Source organism: Tauraco erythrolophus, unplaced genomic scaffold (genome assembly GCF_009769465.1).
Source record: "Tauraco erythrolophus isolate bTauEry1 unplaced genomic scaffold, bTauEry1.pri scaffold_52_arrow_ctg1, whole genome shotgun sequence".
Classification (NCBI taxonomy): Eukaryota; Metazoa; Chordata; class Aves; order Musophagiformes; family Musophagidae; genus Tauraco; species Tauraco erythrolophus.
Window position 1 is genome coordinate 127314 of NW_028238620.1, and position 22752 is coordinate 150065.

Genomic DNA, 22752 nt, shown 5'->3' on the forward strand with positions numbered 1-22752 from the left:
GACTGTGCAAGGACGATGGTGATACGCCACAGGGTAAGGTCCCTGGCACCAGCCGGAATATCCCTGGCACTTCAGAGGAAGGATACAGCTTTCAGGGTCTTGGGCTACAGGGAGTGCCTGGGACCTCTCCGTGAGGCTGGTGGTAGCCTCAGCAGCAGCAGGTGTGCCCTGGTCAAGGTGCTGAGCTGGCAGGTGAAGCAGCTACAGGATGAGATGAGCACCCTGCAGAGCACCAGTGAAAATGAATGGGAGAGCAAACAGCTCTTTGCAGAAACCCTGCAGAGAAGAGTCCCAATCCCACGTTGCGTGGAAGGAGGGTCGGCTAGAGGCTGTGCTTAGCCAAACAGCAGAGGCTCCCACGATGGGGAGCGCTGGGAGCCTGAGATTGCTGGCAACAGAGGGAAAAGTCCTTCTCCAAGGACATCCAAAGGCATGCAAAGAATAGGTGCAGTGCCTCGCAGCAGATGAGGAGAAACAAAGTTTGCAAAAGCCATCCCAGAATGAACCACATGCCAGCACCAATGGAGGGCATCAAGTGAAGGCTACTGGAAGCCTCCTGCAAGGGACAGAGGCACCCATCTGTCAGACAGACCTGCTGCTCCAGGAGGCTCCCTGCCAGCCAGAGGCTCGGGCACCACGACAGACAGTGCTGTGCCCTTGCAACAGCAGAAGGTGTGACCAGCAAGTCGAGGCCAGTGATTGTTCCCCACTGGTCCGTGCTCGTGACTCTGCATCTGGAGCACACGACAGACACTGACTAACTGGAATGGGCGCAGAGGAGGGCCACGAAGATGAACGGAGGTGTAGAAAATACATTCTACAAAGAGAGGCAGAGAGACCCGGGATCCTTCATTCTTGAGAACAGAAAGCTGAAAGGGATGTTGCTGCTGTCTTCAACTACCTTAACACAACGGTACAGAGAGAACACAGGTCAGGCTCTTCTCAAAGGTACATAGTGGTGTAGGGAGAGAGGCAAGGCATGCAAGGTGGAACAAGGAAAATCCTGGTTAGATATTAGGAAGAAAGCGTTTACCATAATCGTAGTTAAACACTGGAAGAAGAGTCCAGAGAGGCTGCGAGATCTCCATCTCTGGCGATACTCAGAACTCAACTAGACAAGGCCCTCGGCAAGCTGATCGAGGCTGGCCCTGTGCTTTGAGAGACCAAACCACCTCTGCGGTTCCCCTCCAACTTGAATGAACCTGTGATGCCACATCTTGAGAAAGACATTGCTGTTTAACATCTTTGTTGGAGACATGGACAGTGGGATCAAGCGCACCCTCAGCAAGTTTGCTGACGACACCAATGGTGTGGTGTGGTGGGCACGCTGGAGGGAAGGGATGGCATCCAGAGGGACCTTGACAGGCTGGAGAGGTGGGCCTGTGAGAACCTCATGAAGTTCAACAAGGCCAAGTGCAAGGTCCTGCACGTGGGTCGGGGCAATCCCAAGCACAAGGACAGGCTGGGTGGAGAATGGATTGAGAGCAGCCAGGAGGAGAAGGACTTGGGGGTGCTGGGTGATGAGCAGCTCAACATAAGCTGGCACCGTGCACTGGCAGCCCAGAAAGCCAACTGTGTCCTGGGCTGCACCCAGAGCAGCATGGGCAGCAGGGCGAGGGAGAGGATTCTGCCCCTCTGCTCTGCACTCCTGAGACCCCCCTGCAGTGCGGCCTTCAGCTCCGGGGTCCCCAACATCAGAAGGACACGGAGCTGCTGGAGCGGGGCCAGAGGAGGCCGCGGAGATGCTCCAAGGGCTGGAGCACCTCTGCTCTGGAGACAGGCTGGGAGAGTTGGGGCTGTTCAGCCTGGAGAAGAGAAGGCTCCGGGGAGACCTTCCAGCATCCTTCAGTGCCTGAAGAGGCTACAAGAAAGCTGGAGAGGGGCTTTGGACAAGGGCGTGTAGTGACAGGACACGGGGCGATGGCTTTAAACTGGAAGAGGGCAGATTTCGATGGGATCTAAGGAAGAAATTCTTCCCTCTGAGGGTGCTGAGGCACTGGCACAGGTTGCCCAGAGAAGCTGTGGCTGTCCCATCCCTGGCAGTGTGCCAGGCCAGGCTGGATGGGGCTTTGGGCAACCTGGTGTAGTGGAGGGTGTCCCTGCCCACGGCAGGGGGGTTGGAACCGGATGATCTTTAAGGTCCCTTCCAACCCAAACCATTCTATGATTCTGTGACATAGTGGAGTTAGAGAAGAGAGTTTTTCCAGAGACAGGCAACTGAAATAACGAGGGGATGAAGCAGCACCTTGCAAAGAGAAACGAGGGCCACAACTCTTGTATTTGGAGACAAAGTCGATGAAGGAGAATGAATGAGGTTCACAACACTGAAGGTGGTGAGTAAGCTGAATACAGAAAGGCCACATAAGAATGGAGGAGCACTCAGTGTAACAAGTGGGATGTTGGTTTAGAGCAGATCAAAGAGTGCTGCTTCAGCCAGCAGGTAATGATGTTCTGGGACTTGCAGCCATGGCTGTTAGAGGAGGCAGATTCAGCATGTCAAAGGGTCAAGAGGCGTATGGATGCAGAAAGGGCCGGGCAGAGATGTCCTCTCTAACATCCCTAATCCAACGAGCGTGGATGTGCAGGAGTGTGCAGGGAACGAGCTGCAGCCAGTGGCGGCCTGTGTGCTGTCTCCAAATAGCATCGGCTGATGTCACCACTGGAAAGAAGATGTTGGGTTGAAGGACACTGGCCTGAATGCAGAAGAGCACTTCTGTTTTTCCTTGCAGTTACTCACTCGTTCCACTAACACCTTCTGAGTAACGACTGGTTTCCTGAAATGCCTGCATCTTTCCAGGATTCATTAAAAGCTAACGTAAGCTCAGCAATTCCAAAAGCCAACTCTCCCCAAACAGTTCAGCACGAGTTAGACACGTTTGCAGGTTTCACATGCCATTTAGATTCCTGCAACAGCAGCAGTGTGTCTCGGATAAGCTAACTCTACAGATGCAAGCATCCCTCCCGCATCTCATTCTTCTAAAAAATTTATACTGTACTTCTCAGACTCTTGCATCAAAATCCTTCATCTTAACCCAAATAATGGAACAGCTCAGAAATGTCCACTGCCAGGCTGCCCACACAGGACACTACCTTTGAAATGAAGACACCTGGTTCATGAATCCCAAACGGATGGCTTGAATGGTCACTGCCTCCCACGATGCTGAGTCCCAGGGGACCACCTGCTTTTACAAGGTGAATTTCCTTGAGGGAACAGGAAGCAAAGTCAAAATGAATAAGGGCTATCACATAAGGACCACACACACTGACAAACACGGAGTCGGGGACGTTTTGTGGGAGCGAGCACAAGGTAAGTACCCACAGGACAAGGGGGTTCCCCATTACTTCTCAACACCCGCATGACACAGTGGACCAGCCCTCATCAGACCACCAATTTTTCAAATGAACAATACCCAAGATGACACTATCCCCTACTCCAACAGACGGACTCACCTCAATGGGATACTGATCCTCCAGGCCTTTAGACAGATGGTTCCTTTGCAGCAAAGGCGTCTCCTCTGGTGGGCTCTCCCCATGGCTGGGGGGTGGTGGTGGGGAGTGCATGCGCACTCGTGGCACGCCTGGCGAGTCTCCCTCGCTGAGCTGCTCTGCACCCTCTCTCTCTACCAGCAGCACGATGGTGGGGGAGGATGCGGTAAGCAGCGCTACTGCCTGATCATGCCTGGCTTCTGTCATGTCTACCCCATTGATCTAGAACAACCCGCAAACAGCGTCAGACCATCGCCCGCGTACACCCTGTCATTTTAAGCACTTAGCCAAGCACCCTAAGGGACCCCACTCTGCTGGAACACTGCCCCTTCTCAAAAGCCTGTTCCCCAAAGCACTTTGAAACTTACCCCACACTCCTTCCTACCTGGCAAAAGGGCACAGGCACCTGCTCATTCCCACCTGAGCACAATCCTCTTTCCATACTGCTTATCAGCCCCCTTCCCACCTTCCCTGTACACCTCCAAGCCCTCACGGCATCAGCGATGCTCCAGGGGACATGAAGACCAAGTACGATGCTCGACCTCCTGGCGCACTACAAACCTGGCTATTGCCCGGAGTAGGCCGTGGCTCACCCATTACCAGGATGGTACCTGTCACTCCTTCTTGGCTTTGCATTCCAGCTTTCCTACTGGGCCATGACAAAAGAAGCCCAAGAGGCTGCACTGAAGGAATGGTCCAAAGATCTCAGTATGGGAAGAAGGCAAACAGTGATTCCCAGAAGGGATGCCATGGCACACTGATGTGCTGTGGCATCAGCTGCCTTTTTTTGCCAATATCGATCACTCTCAAAAGCCCACACACAGGCACTGAAGAGCACGATCTGATGTGCCAGAGGACCTGTCACAGGCCCAGTGGGCTGCTGTCCACCCAGGCTGGGCAAGGCCACGGCAGTCTCGGGGGGATGCCAGTTTTAAGCCAAAAAAAGTGTATCCTAGGTATAAAAAGACTTGGAAGCATTGAGAAAGAGACTCTGCCAGTTCTCAGTGACTGCCTGGCTGACACAAAAGGAAAACTAGAATTCTGCTGGACAGGAAAACATTGTCCAATATGCTATGCCAAATAATTTCACGAATACACCTTGCTGGGTATCAGTGAAAGATATAATGCTTCAGACAAAGAGGTACTTCCAGTACCTAGAGGGAAGCAGCAGTGTCATTCACGCAAAGCATTGACGAGAACTCATCTGGAAAACTGTATACTGTTCTCATCCTTCACACACACAAAAATTATCTCACATAAGTTAACAAGATGTGCAGAGAAAAGCTGCTACAACAGGCAGGGGAACAGAGAGCCTTTCCTACAAAATTAAGATTTAAAGCAGCTTGCCTAGGAAATCAAAGGAGCAGAAAGGATGTGACTGTTCTCCATGAATGTATGAGGGACAGAATACTGAGAGGAGAGGTAAGCTAGAGGAACACTGCCAAAAGGATGAAACTTGCCATGAAAATGTTGAAGCTGAAAATTAAAAGGTTTCTAGTCCTTAGGTTCTGGAAAAGCTTTCCAAAATGAAAAATGAGGACATGGAAATAACAGCTGTTCAGATGGAGTTTGATCAGCCTATGAAATAATGCTGTGACTTCGTAACATCCACGGAAACTGATTTTGTAGCCTGACTCCTAGAAATACTGTAGTTACTCCCCAGCTCCTTCCAAGAAAGCAGTTTCTGGACAAAGTTGACGGCACACAGTCCGACAAGGCTTTGTCCAGAACCTCCATAAACACCAAACCCCCCCACTCAACCTGTTCCATCCAATCCACAGTCAAGTGTGCTGCTCCTGGTATGACATGGAAGAAGACAGGCAAGACAACTGGTAAAATTCAACTTGGACTAGCCAGTAAATAGGAAGCCAGAATGTAGAAAGACCCAACAGCTGGCCCAGAAGCTGGATAAAAGGCTCAGTGCCTGACCAAAGAGCCCTGAAGAACTTGATGCTTGGGCCAGAGACTGAAGAGACCTGCAAACATGAGCATCTGAGTTAAGTGAGGAGGTGTGTGTGCATGTTCCACCAGCAAACCTCAAACCTGACTAGCCAGAGGGCAGGAACAGGGTTCAGCTGATGGTGGTGTTCATGCCCTATGAGGACTGTTTGTGTTTAAGTGGGTGCCTGTGAAAGCACTGCCCCTGCTTCTTGTCCGTGTAAACCTGTGGCCACCCATGTCTGCAGTGTGCTTCATCTTTGGAATCTGCACTCAGCCTTCCCGATGGCTGGACCAGGGAATGGGGAAAAGCAGCAGCCTTGTGTCCACTGGGCTGGGAAGGGAGCATCCCCTCGGGCCCCCCATCTGCCAGATGCAGCGATTTTTAACGCAGATGACATGCAGAGAGACTTGGCCCTTAGTTCCTCAGCACCAGATCACAGCCCAACACACTCCACAGACAGACCTGCTGCAGCAGCATCTGCTCTTGCCTTCACACTCTGCTATTTTTCTGCCACTGACAAGAAGATGCGAATGGTCAGACTCGGTCAGACCGAAGCATACAGTGGTACTTCCCCAGCCGAGTGAACAGGGGTGCAGGAACTCCCCAAGTCCTACACACAGTCTCACACACAGCAGCCCTTGACAGCACTTCCCTCATTACCTTCTCCATCACCTGGCAATCACGATGCCTTCCACGCTTTGGAACGGCCAGTTTTCAGTGCCCCTTACTGCTGCGTGTCTGCTCAGCAAGAGAAAAGGCCAGCCTGTGCAGTTCGGCTCTCCAAGTGCCACGGGGAAGGGAAAGAAGGTCATTTGTCCTTTCCCAGCTCCACATATTTTTCTGTGTGCCAGGGAGTTATACTATTCTGGCACTTTTTTTAGTGATCAGGCTGCTCTCATTAGGACCCTCATGTGCCGCCTGGTGCTACTACTGTCCTAAATCTCCCCCAGAATCAGTTTTCTTCAGTCTACTCCCAGTCCTGTCCCAAAAAACTAGCTGGCCTCAGGCACTGCTCCCAATCCTGCACCCTCCCTGCTACATCCCCATCCCACAGTTCAAACTCTTCAACGGTCCCCCCTTGCAGCCCCCTGCCCCATGCCTTCCACTACCAAAACGACTCTCAAGACGGCTGCGATGGCTCTCAAGACACGCCAGAATTCAGGGAAAGCTGCAGTTAGTAGTCAGTCACTGGCGAGTTGTGCGTGGTGTTAACTCTGAAGAGGGACCTGGGCTGGGCTCTTCAAGCCATGTGCTCAAAGCTCCCTCAAGAAAGCAAAAGGAGCGACCCCGGTCCTTCCCCTGCAGAGAAGTCCAGGGCGATTTAGAGCACAGGGGAAGAGTATGAAGCTGTGCTGTATTTCGTTTCCCAGGAAAACAAAAATTCTTTGGCAAAGTGAGAACTGAGGCATGACTAGGACACCACGGCTTTGGAAACGGGCCTCTGCCTGCTGGACCTACGAAACCACCTGTGTCCTAACACGGGCCCTCCTGCTCTCCCCGAGCAGATCCGGGGAACACGTGCAACCTGCGCCGCACGGCTCAGCAACCAGCACATCTTGAAAGATTTTCCAATACAAACGGGCAACCACTGCTGCGAAAGAGTTGTGGTAAGCGGCCAATTTAGGCAACGCTGTGCGGGCACTGTCTGCAGGGGAACAGACCCTCTCCCAACATCCAGCATCGCGGGGCCAGGGCAGCCCCGCAGCTCCAAGCCAGCACCAGAGCTCGCCAGAGACGGGGCGAAACTCACACAGCTGCTCGTGCTTCTCTTACAGTGAGCAGAAATTCTTGAGGACAAACACCACCGAGAAGACACGAGAGGCCTCAGGATGTAAGACCACCACCGCAGGGACATCTTACTGAGCAGTGAACCCCACCAGCAGGAAAGGCAGAACGGCAGCTGCTGCCAGGAGGCACCGCTGCGGGAGAAGCGACAGTCAGACACGCACTGGAAGGCACAGAGGTGACGTGAACAGTCCAGACTAGGTAAGGATTGTCCTGGAAGACAATAATTTATTCCTGCTTTCATCATACCGAGCACAAGATCTGAGGTGCAGCCCAGTACCAAACCTTTTATGACTATGCACTCTTCAGCACAGGTCACTCCCTGGGAGCAGAGGACCGTGCTCTGCAGCATGGACACGCGTCCCACCTCTGCAACAGCCCTGCTCTCCCCAGGGCAGCGGGGTGTGCCAGAGAACGCACAGCAGCATGGCCTCGACTCACACCAAAACCTAACACGGGCCCTGAGACCACGCGCTGCAGGCGGAAGACACTGCAAACTGCTGCTAGGGAACCAGATCTGCTCTTCCTATGAAGCTGCCCGCAGATATAAATAGAGTTGCTAACGGGGGTGGAGGCAGGTTTGACTCCTGACTCTATTCTGAGATCTTGTGTTTCCTTCGAGCCACAGGCAGAGCAAACCAACGCCGCGCGACCGGCTGCGCGCCCGCAGTTACGCCTCTCAGTCATGCCTCTGGACCAGTGGAGCACCAAACAATGAACAAAATCAAAATGATTCAGGTTATCTGGCAACAATCAGGGTCAGGGCTCGATTTTGGGAGGAGGGGGGAGCACCAGCAAGGAGGGAGAGGTGCTGTACCAGTTCAAGTCGCCTGCCAGCATACGAGTGCCAGACGTGGGCCAGAGCTCTGCTACGATGTTGTGCCCGAGCAAATACAGCACAGCCCCAGCCCAGGGATAGAGCAGACAGAAGCCAGCACTGACGAGGCTGTATCAGTGTTTACTCACGCCAGCTCTGCGGTGACACGTGCTCTCACCACAGCAGCTGGATCAGAAACCCACCACCAGCACCAGGATGCAGGAGCTCGCGGAGGCAGCATGCGAGATGGGAAGAGGGTCAGGAGACTCAGCGGACGCCCCGCAGGAGGGGAGAGAGTGGCACATCAGGCAGAGACTCGAGGTGAGAGGCAGCAGTGAGATCCACACCACTGGCACAAACGGGAAGGGAAGCTGGGGCCGGAGCCCCAAAGGAAAGCAGGGGAAGCACTGCGGTGCGCCCTGCCCAGCCCCCCTCCGCCCCGCGCTCCCCAAAGGGCTCCCGTCCCACCGGCCGTGCGGCCGCGGAGCGCTCCGAGGCTGTCCCACCGGGCTGCAGAGGGACCCCAGGCTGGGGCAGTGCTGTCGGATCATCCCTCTCCGGCACAGCCGGGCTGCCGCTCGCACGCAGCGCTTGGGGAAAGGGGAGCCATGAACTGCACCCACCACCAGTCGCAGGCAGGGCGAGAGCCACCACCATTAAATACTCTTCCAGAAGGCTCAGGAGCTGAAACAAGGACCCTCCAAACGCAGCTTCGACGACAGAAAACCAGCCCATGTACAGGCAGGGCGCCGAGTCGGACCCCTTCCCTGCACGCCCGCACTCACCGAGATGACCCGGTCTCCTACGTGCAGGATCCCGTCCCGATGGGCCGCACCACCCTCTGCGATCCGTGAGATGAAGATCCCCTGAAACACAGTCAGCAGGGTCAGAGCAGCCCCCACCAGGGCACGGCTTCCCAGCACCGCTCCCCGACGCCAGGCAGGTCTCAGCCCTTTCCCCTTCGCAGACCCCTCCCCTGGCACATCCCATTTGTTCCTCGCTCCACACAAGCCCTCCTCCGGCTGCTATAGCCACCTGCAAAACCTCCGGCTGCAGCAAAGCCTTCGTGTGGCCGAGAGCCCAGAATAGATATATATGCCCAGAGGACAGCGTCAGGCTTAGATGTCCCTGGCAGGGACTGCGAGCCTCAGCCCCACCTCCTCCCCAACTTCTCTCCTTCCCTGACTGAAGGACGGATTTTGGCTCTCAGAGCCCACAGGCGCTGGGCCACCCTGTGCTGCCGCTTGCCCATGGGCAAGGAAGGGCCCGCGCTGCTCCCGCGAGCACTGCCGTGACTCGGGGATCAAGCACCCTCCTTCCCAGGGACCATCACTGACCGTGTCGCCGGCCCGGTAGGGCGTGGAGCCTTTGCCACCAGCGATGCTGAAGCCCAGACCCTTCTCGTTGCGCACGAGGCAGGTGGAATATCTCTCCGTGGGAGGTGTCCCCTCGGGCCGCTCCGGGAAGCGCAGCCCACCTCGCCTCTCCCGAGGGCTGTAGTCATCCTCGGGGCGCAGCGGCGTGACCGTGATGGCATTCTCTGGCTCCACCATCCGCTCCCGCAGAACTGTCATGGACACGGAGCTTCCCGACCCACGCAGCGCTTCCACCGCCACGTGATGCTCAGCGCAGTGCAGGGACACGCCGTTCACCTGAGGACGGACAGAGCCAGGCACAGCTCTTACCTCTGCGGAGGGCTCTTCCAACAGCCTGCACAGACAGCTCCAGCCTTGACAACCGCTGCCCAGTGGAAGCACAGCCCATCCCGTGCCGCGCTGGGTCAACACCTCATTCCCACAGGGGTGCCCAGACCTCACCCGCTGCCTGCAAGGGACCTTCCCTGCACTGGCACAGCACAGGAGGCAGTCCCAGCCAGGGCAGCCCCTGCCAAGTGCAGAAAAAGGCCCTTTCAGAGGAATTCTCCCCACCTTGGGCAGCTCCAACTCCCCTATCACCTCTGTTATCCCTGCAGGCAAAAAACTCCCAGGCAGATAACGCTCACCCAGAACGATCTCCCCTAATGAATTTCAGTACAACTCGGGTCGACACAACTTCTTGTTCACCTTCAGGAAGGACATCTACCTCCTCATACCCTGAAGCACCCATTTCCTTCCCCTCTGCTAGTAAAGTCCTTGCAGGAAGGATGCCAGGTTCTGCAGCTCTCACGGAAGCAACCGGCTTCCCTCCACTCTTGCTTCCCTGATTTCAGGAAAAGAAGCCCTACCACATCAGAAAATGCAAAGTGCGGGCTCATGAAGCCGAATAATCTTCTTTTCATGGCAGCTACCTCATTTCACACTAACACACACTTACAGGAAAGACTGTCTGCCGCTCAGCCTGAAAACTAGACATCCAAATCTACTTCCTCCACTTCATGGCATTTAGGGTCTCCTTCCATCGTGGCCTTCGTTACTGAGCAACGCTCTGTGTCCCTACTCCAACAGTGAAGAGCTATTCCTTACAATTCATAGCCAACGAGAACGGGACCCAAGTCTGATTTGCACCAGCCGTGTCTTACTTGTGGACATAACACAGTCTTTTAGAAGGAACACAACACATCTAAGTCATGCTGTGAGGGCAGATCCACTTCTGCAGCAGGCACTGATGAACAGGCACCACGGGAAGCGAATCAGAAGTGAAAACCCAGCCTCTTCCCAAAGCTGTAACTGAAGAGGGATCTACTTTACATGAAATAGATCGGTGACAAGAATTTAAGATCTGACTCCCTTTTGGAAGTTGTTCTGCAGCAAAATACAGCACGATGCATGCAGCACAGGGATGCTCGCTGACATTTAAGGCCCTAAAACACACAAGGGACCAGGCGAGATCAAGGGCACGTTCCTTTCTTAAGGCTTAAACTTCACAGAATTATCCAGACAATCCGACGGTAACTGCAGAAGCGAACAAGGTAACTTCTGAAACTCCAGAATCAAGTATTTCTCATGAAGTAATATAAAAACTTCTGATGACAGAACCATACAGCACTTTACTTGACTTCTACCATGGGCAATGCCACGTCAGCGGTGAGAGAGACTGAAGCATCCACCCGGGCAAGCGCCCAGGCCTGCGCTGCTAATGTGCCGGCTGCGGCGAGCAGGAGTGCAGGAGATACCCGGAGATCCCGCACCGGATGGCACAAGCATGGGCCAGTGCCCCACACACAGACCACTTATCCCTCTGCTCTCTGTCCAGCGACATCCATTTCCCCCATCACGCCATCAATCCTTCCCCAAGTGCGTCTCAACCCTTTCTGATTAAACACGTTTTTAAATAATTTGGAGACAGGCAAGTAGGACACGCGGCTGGCTCCCTGGGTAACAAGTTATCTTACAAGGTCCACTTCTGTCCCCACAGGAAAGCAGAAGCCGACAGCACGTAACCTCACCTGGGTTACGCAACACTTCAGAGCTGGGGAGAGCGAACGCAGGAGCGATTTCTGTCCTTATAAAGCATCAAAAGATTAACAGTAGCGTTAATTAACTACTGACTTTTTGAGCCAAGCGGTTTCTTTTGCTCTTGCACAGCTCCTGACGCCTAATTTGGCCTACAAACTGAGGCGATGCAAAAAACCACCAAACCACACGTCTCCCTCCACTCAAGTCACCCGAAGCGTTTACTCCTTCAGAGCAGCTAAGGTTCTTACCTCCAGAAGCTTGTCCCCGACACGAACCCCACCACGAGCTGCAGGACCCTCTTCCGACACGCGGGAAATAAAGATGCCCTGGAAACAAAACTACTTGTTAGAAGAGGTGGAGCTCAATCCTCAACCCCCTAAAGCACGGAACAAGAACGCTCCACCCCATTCAACCTAAGGGAAAGAGGAAATCCCTCGCCAATCCCATACCCTGGGTGTGGGGACACGACAGCTACATCACTCCATTCGGGAGCTGGCAAAAAGGGGAAACAAATCCTATTGCAGGGCTACCCCACAGCTGACAACGGGGAAAAGGGAATGACAGTTCAATCCTTCCCAGGGACAAGAACATCTTGCAGCTGATGCCACCACACGTGTGTAGGACGAACCCATACACTTCCTGGTGAGTCCTGCACGTCAGGACACAGATGGGAAAGGAAGAGCTGTTGTCATTGCTGCTCTCTGCGGTCAGCAGCAGAAGGTGCAGGTTGTGCTCCAGAGGCAGGAGCCTGCTCAGCCCTGGCAGCCTCCAGCCGCGGGGTGGGTGGGGGCTGCTCCCACCCTGCCCTGACAGCCCAGCCGCGGGCAGAGGCGTACGGACACCCAACCTCCAGCCAGAGAACCAGTCCCTGCACGCGGGTGCTTCGCCAACCGCACCGTGCGGGGCCTTACCTCGTCGTCTCCCTTATAGGGGGTGGAGCCCTTGCCCCCCGCGATGCTGATGCCCAGCCCCCCCGTCTGCCGCACGATAGTCAGCGTCAGCTGGAAGCAGAAGGGACACAGGTTACGGGTCAGTGCGGAGCGGGAGAACGCCCAACATACCTGGAAGAGCAGGACTGACTACTTTAAGCACAAGGTGCAAACTTTACCCACGTGCCTTTGCTCATGCGTTTGTCTCGGCTGTGGCGCCTGTGCCTCAAAGGCACTGAAGCCACAACATATTTAAACAAACAAATCCTTTTTCACAGTTGAGTCTCAACACCAAGAGCCAGTTTGCCTGTAATGAACACGTCGGAACGAGATGTCCACCACAAAGTAAACTGAGCAGCAGTGGGACGGGACTGGATAACGACATGGGTCGTGTTCACCTCACAGCCCAGCTCTACCCCACGGCTGCCTCTGGGGTGCAATCCCACACAACTACGGGGAGATTAAGTGTCACCCCAACACGGTGTGCAGTAACAAGAAAGGCACCTCCTTCGGAATACCCCGGACAGATACTTGGCTTTGCTCTGTTGATGGAAATCAACGTGTGACTCCAGAAAAGCCATCTGCTCTGTCCAGCTGGCTCCCTTCTCTTCTCCCCTCTGCACAGGCAGGCTCGGGACTGTAGCTGTGCAATCCAGAAGTCTCTCCTCTTTCCTGTCTCCCACCTCTACGAACCAGATTACACCCACTTCCAATTGCAAAACTTTCAGTCAAACTGGAACTGCAATTGCTTATCTTCAGGACACCAGCATCAACTGTTCGTGTTGCCCCAGTCATGGGATAGAAGACGTAGCAGGATACAGGGAAAGGAATGGGATAGACAGGGCTCTCTCAGGGATCTGTCAGGGCCAAGGACCAAGGAGCTGGCGAGGTAAGTGACACAAATATACATAAGACTCCTGGAGAGAACCAAATTTGCTGTTCTCCAGAGGTCACCTCCCGGGAAACAAAGGCCAGAACAGAGAGCGGCTGCTGCAGAGGTGTCTACTTCAACATCGGGTCCGCTTGGCCCAGGCGAGCCACAGCGTGGGCAGCAAAAGCAGCAAGAGCCTTGCCTTCCTCAACCCTCCCTTGAGCCCCGCGCTTGCTACAGCGACCGAAGTAACAGCCTGTGCGGCCTCACGTTCTGCTGAGTTTAAAACCGAAACAAAACTGAAAAAGCCACCCCAGGAAACGCAGAACTAACCCGAGGTTCCTCCATTGCCTCTGGTGCCCAGTCAGCAGCGTGGCAGAAAGCTGCTGGGATCTTCACAAGGAAATCCCTGACTCTAGACAGACCGTAAGTACGTCGCCTCCGGGGCAAGACCCAGAGACTGAGTAAAATCCGAGCACTGAAAGACATGGATTGTCCAGGTGAGACGGAGAAACGTGGTGGTCGTGAGACGCACCGCGTGCCATTGATAGCACACTTCAACACCAGCTACAGACTAGACTAACACTTCTTGGGTGAAGAAGCATATCAGGATCTAACTAAACTGCACTTTAGTACTGCTTTAAAGACTTGATATCTATATTCAACACAAAAACTTCTAAAGATGATGGAAAACTGGGTCTCCAGACAAGGACTGGAGAGTGTTCTAGTAGCAGGATCCAGGCATAACAAGTAAGATAGCTGAAGGTTTTGCTCAGTGCCTGAGTCAGTAAGACAGAGTTGCTATTTTTGACAATGAATGAGGAATACACAATGTCACTGGTTACAAAAAGTCACGTTCAGTTGCACAGTAAGTTGATTGTCTAAACTAACTGAAAGATCGGCAACGAAACCCATGGATTCCACGAATTCATAGGAACCAGACTGAAAACGTTGGGAAATCGGCCAGAAAAGTCAACTGGACTGAGGGTTTATGAAGACACAGGTAGATGAAAAAGGAGGAACCAGACCTAATGCAAACGGGCTTGAATCTGACATAATTATATTTAGGCCAGAAAGAGGATTTTGAACTCCTAAAGTCAATTAGTTCTCCCATAAAACCAGCACTGTAGGAAAGTGAACTGGTGAATGCTTGTTTGACGTTTATGAAAAGAATAAATGACATGAACCTGAGAATGAAATAACTGGATCCAGTATCCTACAATGGCCTTTCAGTTTCATATTCAGTATTTCACATCACAGCCCAGACACTGCTTTTTGCACTAACCCAGTAAATTATTCCTTCCCAAATGTGCACCTGTCCTAAGGCTGCTTCAGAGCTGCCTTGACTTCATGACATCCGGACTGGTACTCTGGGAACACAAAGAGCTGCCCTCACGGCAGGGCACAGCCATCACTCCTGCCAGAGACCCTCCTGGGTGTTTGTCCTGTCTTGCTTTTTCTCCCCCAGAACCAGGGATCCACCCGCCACCCAGTACTGGCTCATCTCAGCTGTAAGGGCTGATCTGGAACACTCCCACCCAGAAACATGCTGCTCAGCCGATTCCAGCTCCCTCCTCTGCAGAGAGGGCAGGCCACCATTACGCAGCATCATACCCAGAGCTTCCTCCTAGGCATGGACCGAGCGACTTGGAACAGCGTTCAGCGCTGCGCCTTGCAACTGCCCGCTAAGGGATTCTGCAACCCGCTCGTGGCGAGGGCACAGCAGACACAGATGCAGCACGCCAGACATCCACAGGATTCAGCTGCCAAAGTGTGGAACTGTTGCACTTCAGAATCTGCGGAGAGAACGAGTTGTTCCTCCAGACATACCCAAGGGAGCGGGTTCAAGGGCTTTATTTCCAGAAGGCAGCAAGTTTCTGCACATACAGGCACGTTTTTATAACATGCTATACATCTGGAGGCAGGTAAGTGCCTAATCCCTGCATTTACATCCCTTGAAACTTTAAAGGAGACTGGATTGTCAACGACACAGAAAAGGCACCAGTGCCATAACCACTTCTGATTTGTATTTGGACAGAAACATGACGATGCACACGCATGACATGTAGGTGATGAATCACACTTGAACAGCAGCTGAAGAATCTATTTAATAGCATCAATAAGGAATAACCATTTTAAAAGTCAAAACGACAGGATAACTTGTATCCAAGAGTCCTAACAACTGACTGAGTATTTATACAGAGTATTTATAACATTCTGGAATCTTGATACCCTGAAACAGCATTGACATTGTGCTGTTAGACTCAGAGGTTACACAGGATGATGCCTGTAATTCAGCAGCTCGCCATCCTAGCACCAATTCAAGAAAAGCTACTGAAGGACATGCGTGCCTCTCTTCAGGCACGCAGAAACAGCACTCCTGCCAAACTGGAATTTTATGAAAATCAGGTCTCTCAAAAGCCAAACATACCCCTACTTCATTCTTTCACAAGACTCTGAACTTGGCTGATAAAGTAATAGTAAAGATTTGATAAACAGACTTTTGTGAAACGTGAAACTTGTTATCACAAGACATTTTTACTGGCATCATACGATGTTAGTTTTAGGTGTATTTTACACAAGCTCAGAACCAGCAGAGGTCAAGTACTCGTCATCAGTGAAGAACCAAGAAGGGATCTGACAAGAACTGCATCAGGCCTGATCTTATTTCAAATCACTGACAGTAAAAATGTTAACGGTTCCATATGAGGGGAGGCCATCAGCCTTCAGATATGGGAGGGGGAGGGACAGATCTTTTTATAGGATCATAGAATGGTCTGGGTTGGGAGGGACCTCACAGACCACCCAGTTCCAACCCCCTGCCATGGGCAGGGACACCCTCCACTACACCAGGTTGCCCAAAGCCCCATCCAGCCTGGCCTGGCACACTGCCAGGGATGGGGCAGCCACAGCTTCTCTGGGCAACCTGTGCCAGTGCCTCACCACCCTCAGAGGGAAGAATTTCTTCCTCAGATCCCATCGAAATCTCCCCTCTTCCAGTTTAAAGCCATCACCCCGTGTCCTGTCACTACACACCCTTGTCCAAAGCCCCTCTCCAGCTTTCTTGTAGCCCCTTTAGGCACTGGAAGGTGCTGGAAGGTCTCCCCAGAGCCTTCTCTTCTCCAGGCTGAACAGCCCCAACTCTCCCAGCCTGTCTTTGTAAGAAAGATGCTCCAATCCTCGGATCATCTTCATGGCCTCCTCTGGCCCCGCTCCAGCAGCTCTGTGTCCTTCTGATGTTGGGGGACATCTTTTCATGCATTAATAACTTTGTGGGAAATGATTATTCCATGTTTGTAACAATAAAGGAATTAGGGATACCCCATGAAATTTAAGCAGCAGGCTTAAAAATATATTTTTAATATAAAGCGCAGTTAAATTAGTGCTTATTACCACTAAATTCTGTACAACTAAAATGTATAAAAGGGACTGGAGAGATCAGACAATTTCACAGGCAGCAGCTCCCCCATGTCCAGCACAGTGGTTTGCACAGTCCAGAAATCCCAAACTACAGATTGCGAGGACCTGGGAAAATGCCAGTGAAAGGACCACCAGGTCCTGCTAAGGTGTGCACTTCTTAATCCCCACGGGAAGTCCCTCGCACCCATCAGAGGCCTCTCTACATGGACATGCCATTCAATGCTGTGCATCCCTCTTCCAGAAATCCCAGCAAAGAGAGAGTCCTTGCGTGACACAAACGAAGAGACCCGAGGAGCTCGGGGCCAGGGGCACTGACTCACCAGGTAAGATTAGCAGAGCTAAATCTGTCGGGCTGCAGTAAGCAGCAACTCACGGAGGGCACGGGGACGGGCTGAAAATATCCGTGACCACATGGGAGGTGGGAGATTGCTGCGTGAGGTGTTGAAACCAAATTAAAACCGAACAACAGAAAAAGGAACGCGAAGGAAAGATCGTGTCCCGGCAGAGGAGCAGCCTGCGGTGTGAGCTGAAGGCTCTCTGTCTCCGATGCTATGTCTTCCTCTCTTCAGGGGGTGGTTTGGCTACCACAGAACGGGTACTGGCAAGGCAGAGATGGTAGGGCACAGACCAGAGGAGTCAGGCACGTCACTGCCTTCTTACTGGACACCTCTCCTTGGCACTGAGCAGAGAGCGTGCCAAGGCAGAAAAGCGTGCGAGGCTCCGCCAGTGGCAGCAGCATTCGGGACAGACAGACAGGCAACCTGCAATGCTTCACACTCTGGTGTCCTGCAGAGCCCCTTCCCCAAAGGGATTCCAAGACAGAGAACAACATTTCATTGAGGATGAAGAAATGTTGCATTTATGAATGTATTAAATATGCCAAATTTTGAACCATCAATTAAAAAATAGATACGATTAATCTTGATATTAATACACACAGAAATGAATACGTAGCTATCATAGATATATGAATCACATATCACGATGTACATATGAATATTTGTGTCTATATATGTGTGTCTACAAGGAGATACGATTTCATCTCAGCCTAAGAAAAAATGTTTACAGCGAGAACAATCATTCACTGGAACAACCTCCCAGGGATGTGGGAGTCAGGGTGCTGGATAACCTCACCTAGGTTCCCTTTCCCGCAAAAGGCTGGACCTGTCAAGGTCCCTTCCAGCCTGGGCTGTTACAGGATTCTGTGATTAGTTCTTTCATCAATGAATTCCAGAAATAGGGATTTAAGAAGCTAATACTTCCTCCTCATCACAATGGGCACCCAGGTTTGCCACCGGCACGGAAACACCAACAGCAAAAGAGGGGATCCTGAAAGGAAGTGGGCTGGCTAACCCACGGAATGCAACAGGACAGAGTCCCTCCGGAACGGAAAACATTCAACTTCTTAGATAAAGAGGAACAAAATGAGTGTTGGACAAAGCTACCGAGTCCTGAACCATTCCCGGAACTGGAAACGGGACAAAAGCCTGGACACAGAAGTCTTGTGGATTCAGCTGGAATGAGGGATGCTGGAACACATTATATTTCTTCCTCTCTTCAGCAGTAAAGAATTTTTATTCTTATTCTTACTGGTTCTTTTTGTGTAGCAAAATCATTGGTCTAGTCATTCATTTTGCATCACTCAATACAAAATTTCACTTGGAACCTCCTGTCAGCCCAGTAATTTCTTACTGCTCTAAGGGTCCATTTCGGCCCACCATTTAAAATACAATTAAAAGACTGGAAGGACTGGAAGCTCAGAACTCTCCCCCGAGATCTGTTTCGATGGCCAGCCTCACATTAGGAATTGTCCTTCACTCCCACGTTGTGCTGCTAAGGGCAGACAGCACAGCAGGAGCGTGTTTGTCCGTGGTGACAATGAGATAAATGGAAAATTCTTGCACTAAACCTGGCACCACTCGTTAAAACACACGAGCAGAGACGTGTTTGAGTACACCAACAGCCTGGAGGACAAAGCTTACTAAGGACCTTGATGCTGACCACAGGGACAAAAGCTGGGTAGCCAAAGCAAATGGACTAAACCCACGAACAGAAACTACTACATTTGAGGGGGACGAAAAACTACGGAATTTAGTGAACTAAAGTCTGAATAAACTCTGTCGTGTTTTCCACAGCCAACACACTTGAATTAAACTTGTTATATACGTCGTGTTTTCCTATTCCAAAAGCAAAAAGTAGAACGGATGAATGAAAAGGCAGTGAGAAAGACAGGGAATGGAAGTCTATCTTACAAGAGAACATGAGAAGAATTCGCTTTCTCTGATCTTGTACGATGAAGGCCAGAAGGAGATGTGACTAATGTCCCTAAAAATATACCAAGCACAAGCAGACACAGGGTCAGATAGCAGGAAAGAGATTTTTGAGGTAAAATTTAATGGAAACAATGAATTAACAAATGCAAGTTCAGCTTGAAAGTAAGTTTTCTAATAATGCAAGAAGTAGAAATCTGGAGAAGCTCTTGGTTTCTCCCAGTAGGGGGAATCTGAGTGTGTGCACACTCGTCAAGTAACAGGAGAAGACAATCTAAATTTATTAAAAAGTTTGACTGATTTATGAAAGAGAGTACCGCACCCGGTTGTTAGTGATGGTAGAAGACATGACTTCAGGATTTCTTCCAAATTTTCTATGTCATCTCTGTCATAAATTTAGCTAGTTGCTCCTGAACCAAGCACAGCACTTTTTCGGCTAAAGCACATCTTCCAGAAACAGCGACCTATCCCAATCTTGCCTCCTTTCAGTTCCCAGATCCAAGCTGGAGACTGTTTTCCATCACAAGGTCTCAAAACTGTCCTACCAGCTCTCCTCCTGGCCTGCTGACGCGGTCAGACAACACTACTGGGTCTGCAAATAGGGACCGGTTTTTAAAGACACACAAATGCTTAAGTCCCATTAGTTTCTACAGGGGTTATTTGAATGCCTAATTTTTTTGTGTAATCCTTGTCCTAAGCAGCGAGACTCGTACCTGTTATATACACCGTGTTTTCCTATTCCAAAAGCAAAAATCAGATTTGCAGTGGGACGCTTTGTTTAAACACAATATCTTCTCTCCCTGCTGAAAACACTCTTCTATTGCTTCCTGTTCTTCCTGCTCGAGCAAGCGACCCAGACCATCGCTCCTGGAGCAGGGAAAGGAAACTGCGACAGTTCTGCATTTGTGAGAAATCATTCCACAGATTGCTACTTGGTCCTCAAGAAAGCTCCAGATTAGATCAAGTTTGCAGTTGACAGTGACATACTGTGATGAATAAGCAGCCATCACACAAGCAACCTGTCACTTTGCAGTGAATCCTGTTCAGACTGTGCCTTGACAGACCTTCGCTGTGAGGCTGCACCTCCGCGAGGAGGTCACAAGCCCTGCCTCCCAACTGCTGGGGGGTCGCCATGCAAGAGAGAATACTAAGGGGCCATAAAAACATTCCTATGGCAATAAATTAAAAGCCAGACAAATTCAAGCAGAAAACATGGCACATTTTTCCGTGCTCAATGGGAAGCTGAGTCACTAAAATATTAAATGAGAGAAGCAAGAGAACTTCATGAGGACTCTGCTCTGTCAGCAGGTGTATTTTGGTCAAGCCAGCTGAGCAGACGCAGGTGATAGGATCTTTCTTGCGTTATACAAGAGAGGTTTATGAATCTTTCTGGAGTTTAAAATCTACAGGTCACATTGTGGGGAAAACCAAGTTTGCCACGTAAGAATTCCAAGCCTGGCAGTGCCCTGGCGAGCGCACAGTCCCACCCAGCAAAGGCAGAGCACGGCGCAGAGGGGCAGGAGCACAGGCAGGTCCAGGAGATGCACAGGTCCCTACGCACCGCGTGGGCCAACCTTCCGAGCCCGAGCCCCGGCACACGGGATGCTTCGGGACGGAGCGGTGCTGTCACAGCCTGCCTCTGGCAAACAGCAACCGCAGTGCCACGCGCGAGGCCATGTCCAAACACGAACAGTAATGTTTCTGAGCAATCCCCATGGGAGAAGACTTGACTTGCTCTGACTCCAGAGCGCCAGGACGTGACACCCGAGCAGAAGCAGCTGACAGGATCTTTTCCACCCTCCGGCGAGGAAGTCAAGGCCATCTGAACGTCTGAGATCAGCCTAGCTCTTTCCTTGGGAGGGCAACTGGCAGCACACCCTTTCCAGGCAGCCTTGTGCAGCTGGGAGAGTGTGTCATGGGAGAAGCAAGAACCTATAAAGCGCCTCGGCCAGCACAAGTTTTTCCAGCGCAGGGCCCTTCGTGACTCCTGTATTTCCAGGTGCTCTACAAGGACAGGTTAAGCCTGTGCGAACACAGGATGACATCGAAGCATCAGCCACTCAAACAGAATTTGGGGCTCTCTTCCCACTATTATCTTCAATCTGCACAGCAGCTCTTTCTGGACTATTTCTTCAAAAATTATCTGAGAACATACAGACTTCAGGTGCAACCTCATGCCTTCAAATAGCAGCTCGATACACTTCTCCTCCGAGAGCGTTCCTATAACCTACACACGGCCATTTCTGCAGGGCAGATGGAGAGTGAGACAAAACATTGGGAAGAGAGCAGTGGAATCCAGATATCCACTATCAGATAGCATGTGCTTTAACAAAAGTATTTCTTCCACTGTAGTAGAGTCCCACTGAAGGAGCTCTGGAAGCACCAGCTGCATGCACAGCACCAGGCTCCCTCCTCCTTGACCTGGGGTGCTGGCAGAAGTTAGGCAGATGTCTCCAGCTCTACTCCGGCAAGGTTAGCCTTTGGGTCAGGATTATGGTTTAGGCTTAAAGAACACACAATCTGTAGTTCCTTCTCTCTAAGAACTGTACAAAATTACACAAGGAATGTGGTAGCAGCATTATGAACTTAAACTGTGCTGCTCCAGGGGCACCAAGCTCTCCACTCTGCAATGGTCTTGCTCAGTTTTATCAGCCCCATTGGTTCAGCTGTAACAGGCTCTTCTCAAGGGCATTAAATTGTCCCTGCAAACAGCAGGTTGATGCTTTATCTGGAATCAGTCTCTCCCCAAGCTAATTCTCTACTCAGATGCTAAGTAGTCATAGAATCATAGAATGGTGTGGGTGGGAAGGGACCTCAAAGATCATCTAGTTCCAGACCCCTGCTATGGGCAGGGACACCCTCCACTACACCAGGTTGCCCAAAGCCTCATCCAACCTGGCCTGGAACACGTCCAGGGATGGGGCAGCCACAGCTTCTCTGGGCAGCTTGTTCCAGTGCCTCACCACCCTCTGAGTGAAAAATTTCTTCCTTATATCTAATCTAAATCTCCCCTCTTTCAGTTTAAAGCCATCGCCCCTTGTCCCCTTGTCCTTAAGGCCCTGAGTATTTCTCCCGTTGTCCTCCACCTGTTCCCCGAGAGGCACACGCTCTTCACAGCCGCCAGGCTAAGGCAGACGGCAAGGGCACCCCTCTAGGCGAGGTGTCCCAGCCACAGCGCCGAGCCCAGCTCCCCCTTACAGCACCCTCAGCCCCAGTCCCACCGTTTGCTTTCACTGATGTTTGCGGAGCTGTGGTCCTGGTGGGTGCCCAGCACGATTCCACTAAGATGACAGAGCATCACTGACTGGAGAGGTCAGCAGCCATCCACCGAGCGGAGCACTCCCCCAGCGCTGCAGGACAATCCATGGCTTCCCAAAGCCGGTCTGCTCTGGGGTGACTTCAGCTACCACCACCCACCTGGTGGACCTCTGTACGCCTGTCCTTGGGAGGTGCACTACCACACCGAACAGATCTGCACACAGGGACACCGGAGCCAACCTGGGGCCTCGAACCAGCTGCCCTCTGAGCCACCGCAGAGAAGTCCCAGGCACGGCCATCGGACGCAGGTGGGGCACTGGCAGGAGCCAGGGAAGAGGCAGGCAGACTGCTTCCCCATACAACACTGAGGTTTCCTCGAGGAGCAAGAAAACTCTGCAAATGGAACACGATCTCTAACAGCTGGAAAGAAGGACCAAGAGCAAGGATTTCCCAAACGAGGGACCAGGAAGCACCTGACTATACTCAGTTTTGTCTCTGAGTGACAGAAGAGCTATGGAGGAGAGAAATGCAGGAAATATGAATGTGTTTTTCAGTGATCTAAGACGGACCGATCTTCAG

At 51.8% G+C, this 22752-nt stretch overlaps 1 protein-coding gene across 1 annotated transcript in view; it reads right to left on the reverse strand.

Annotated features, from left to right (window-relative positions):
* The window catches only part of SCRIB (scribble planar cell polarity protein), a 112341-nt gene that overhangs the window by 50725 nt on the left and 38864 nt on the right, over positions 1–22752 (reverse strand). Inside the window, 6 exon segments of the mRNA XM_086630835.1 lie at positions 3091–3201; positions 3451–3708; positions 8816–8896; positions 9368–9682; positions 11674–11751; positions 12337–12426. Of these exon segments, the coding sequence (XP_086486961.1) occupies positions 3091–3201; positions 3451–3708; positions 8816–8896; positions 9368–9682; positions 11674–11751; positions 12337–12426 (933 nt within the window).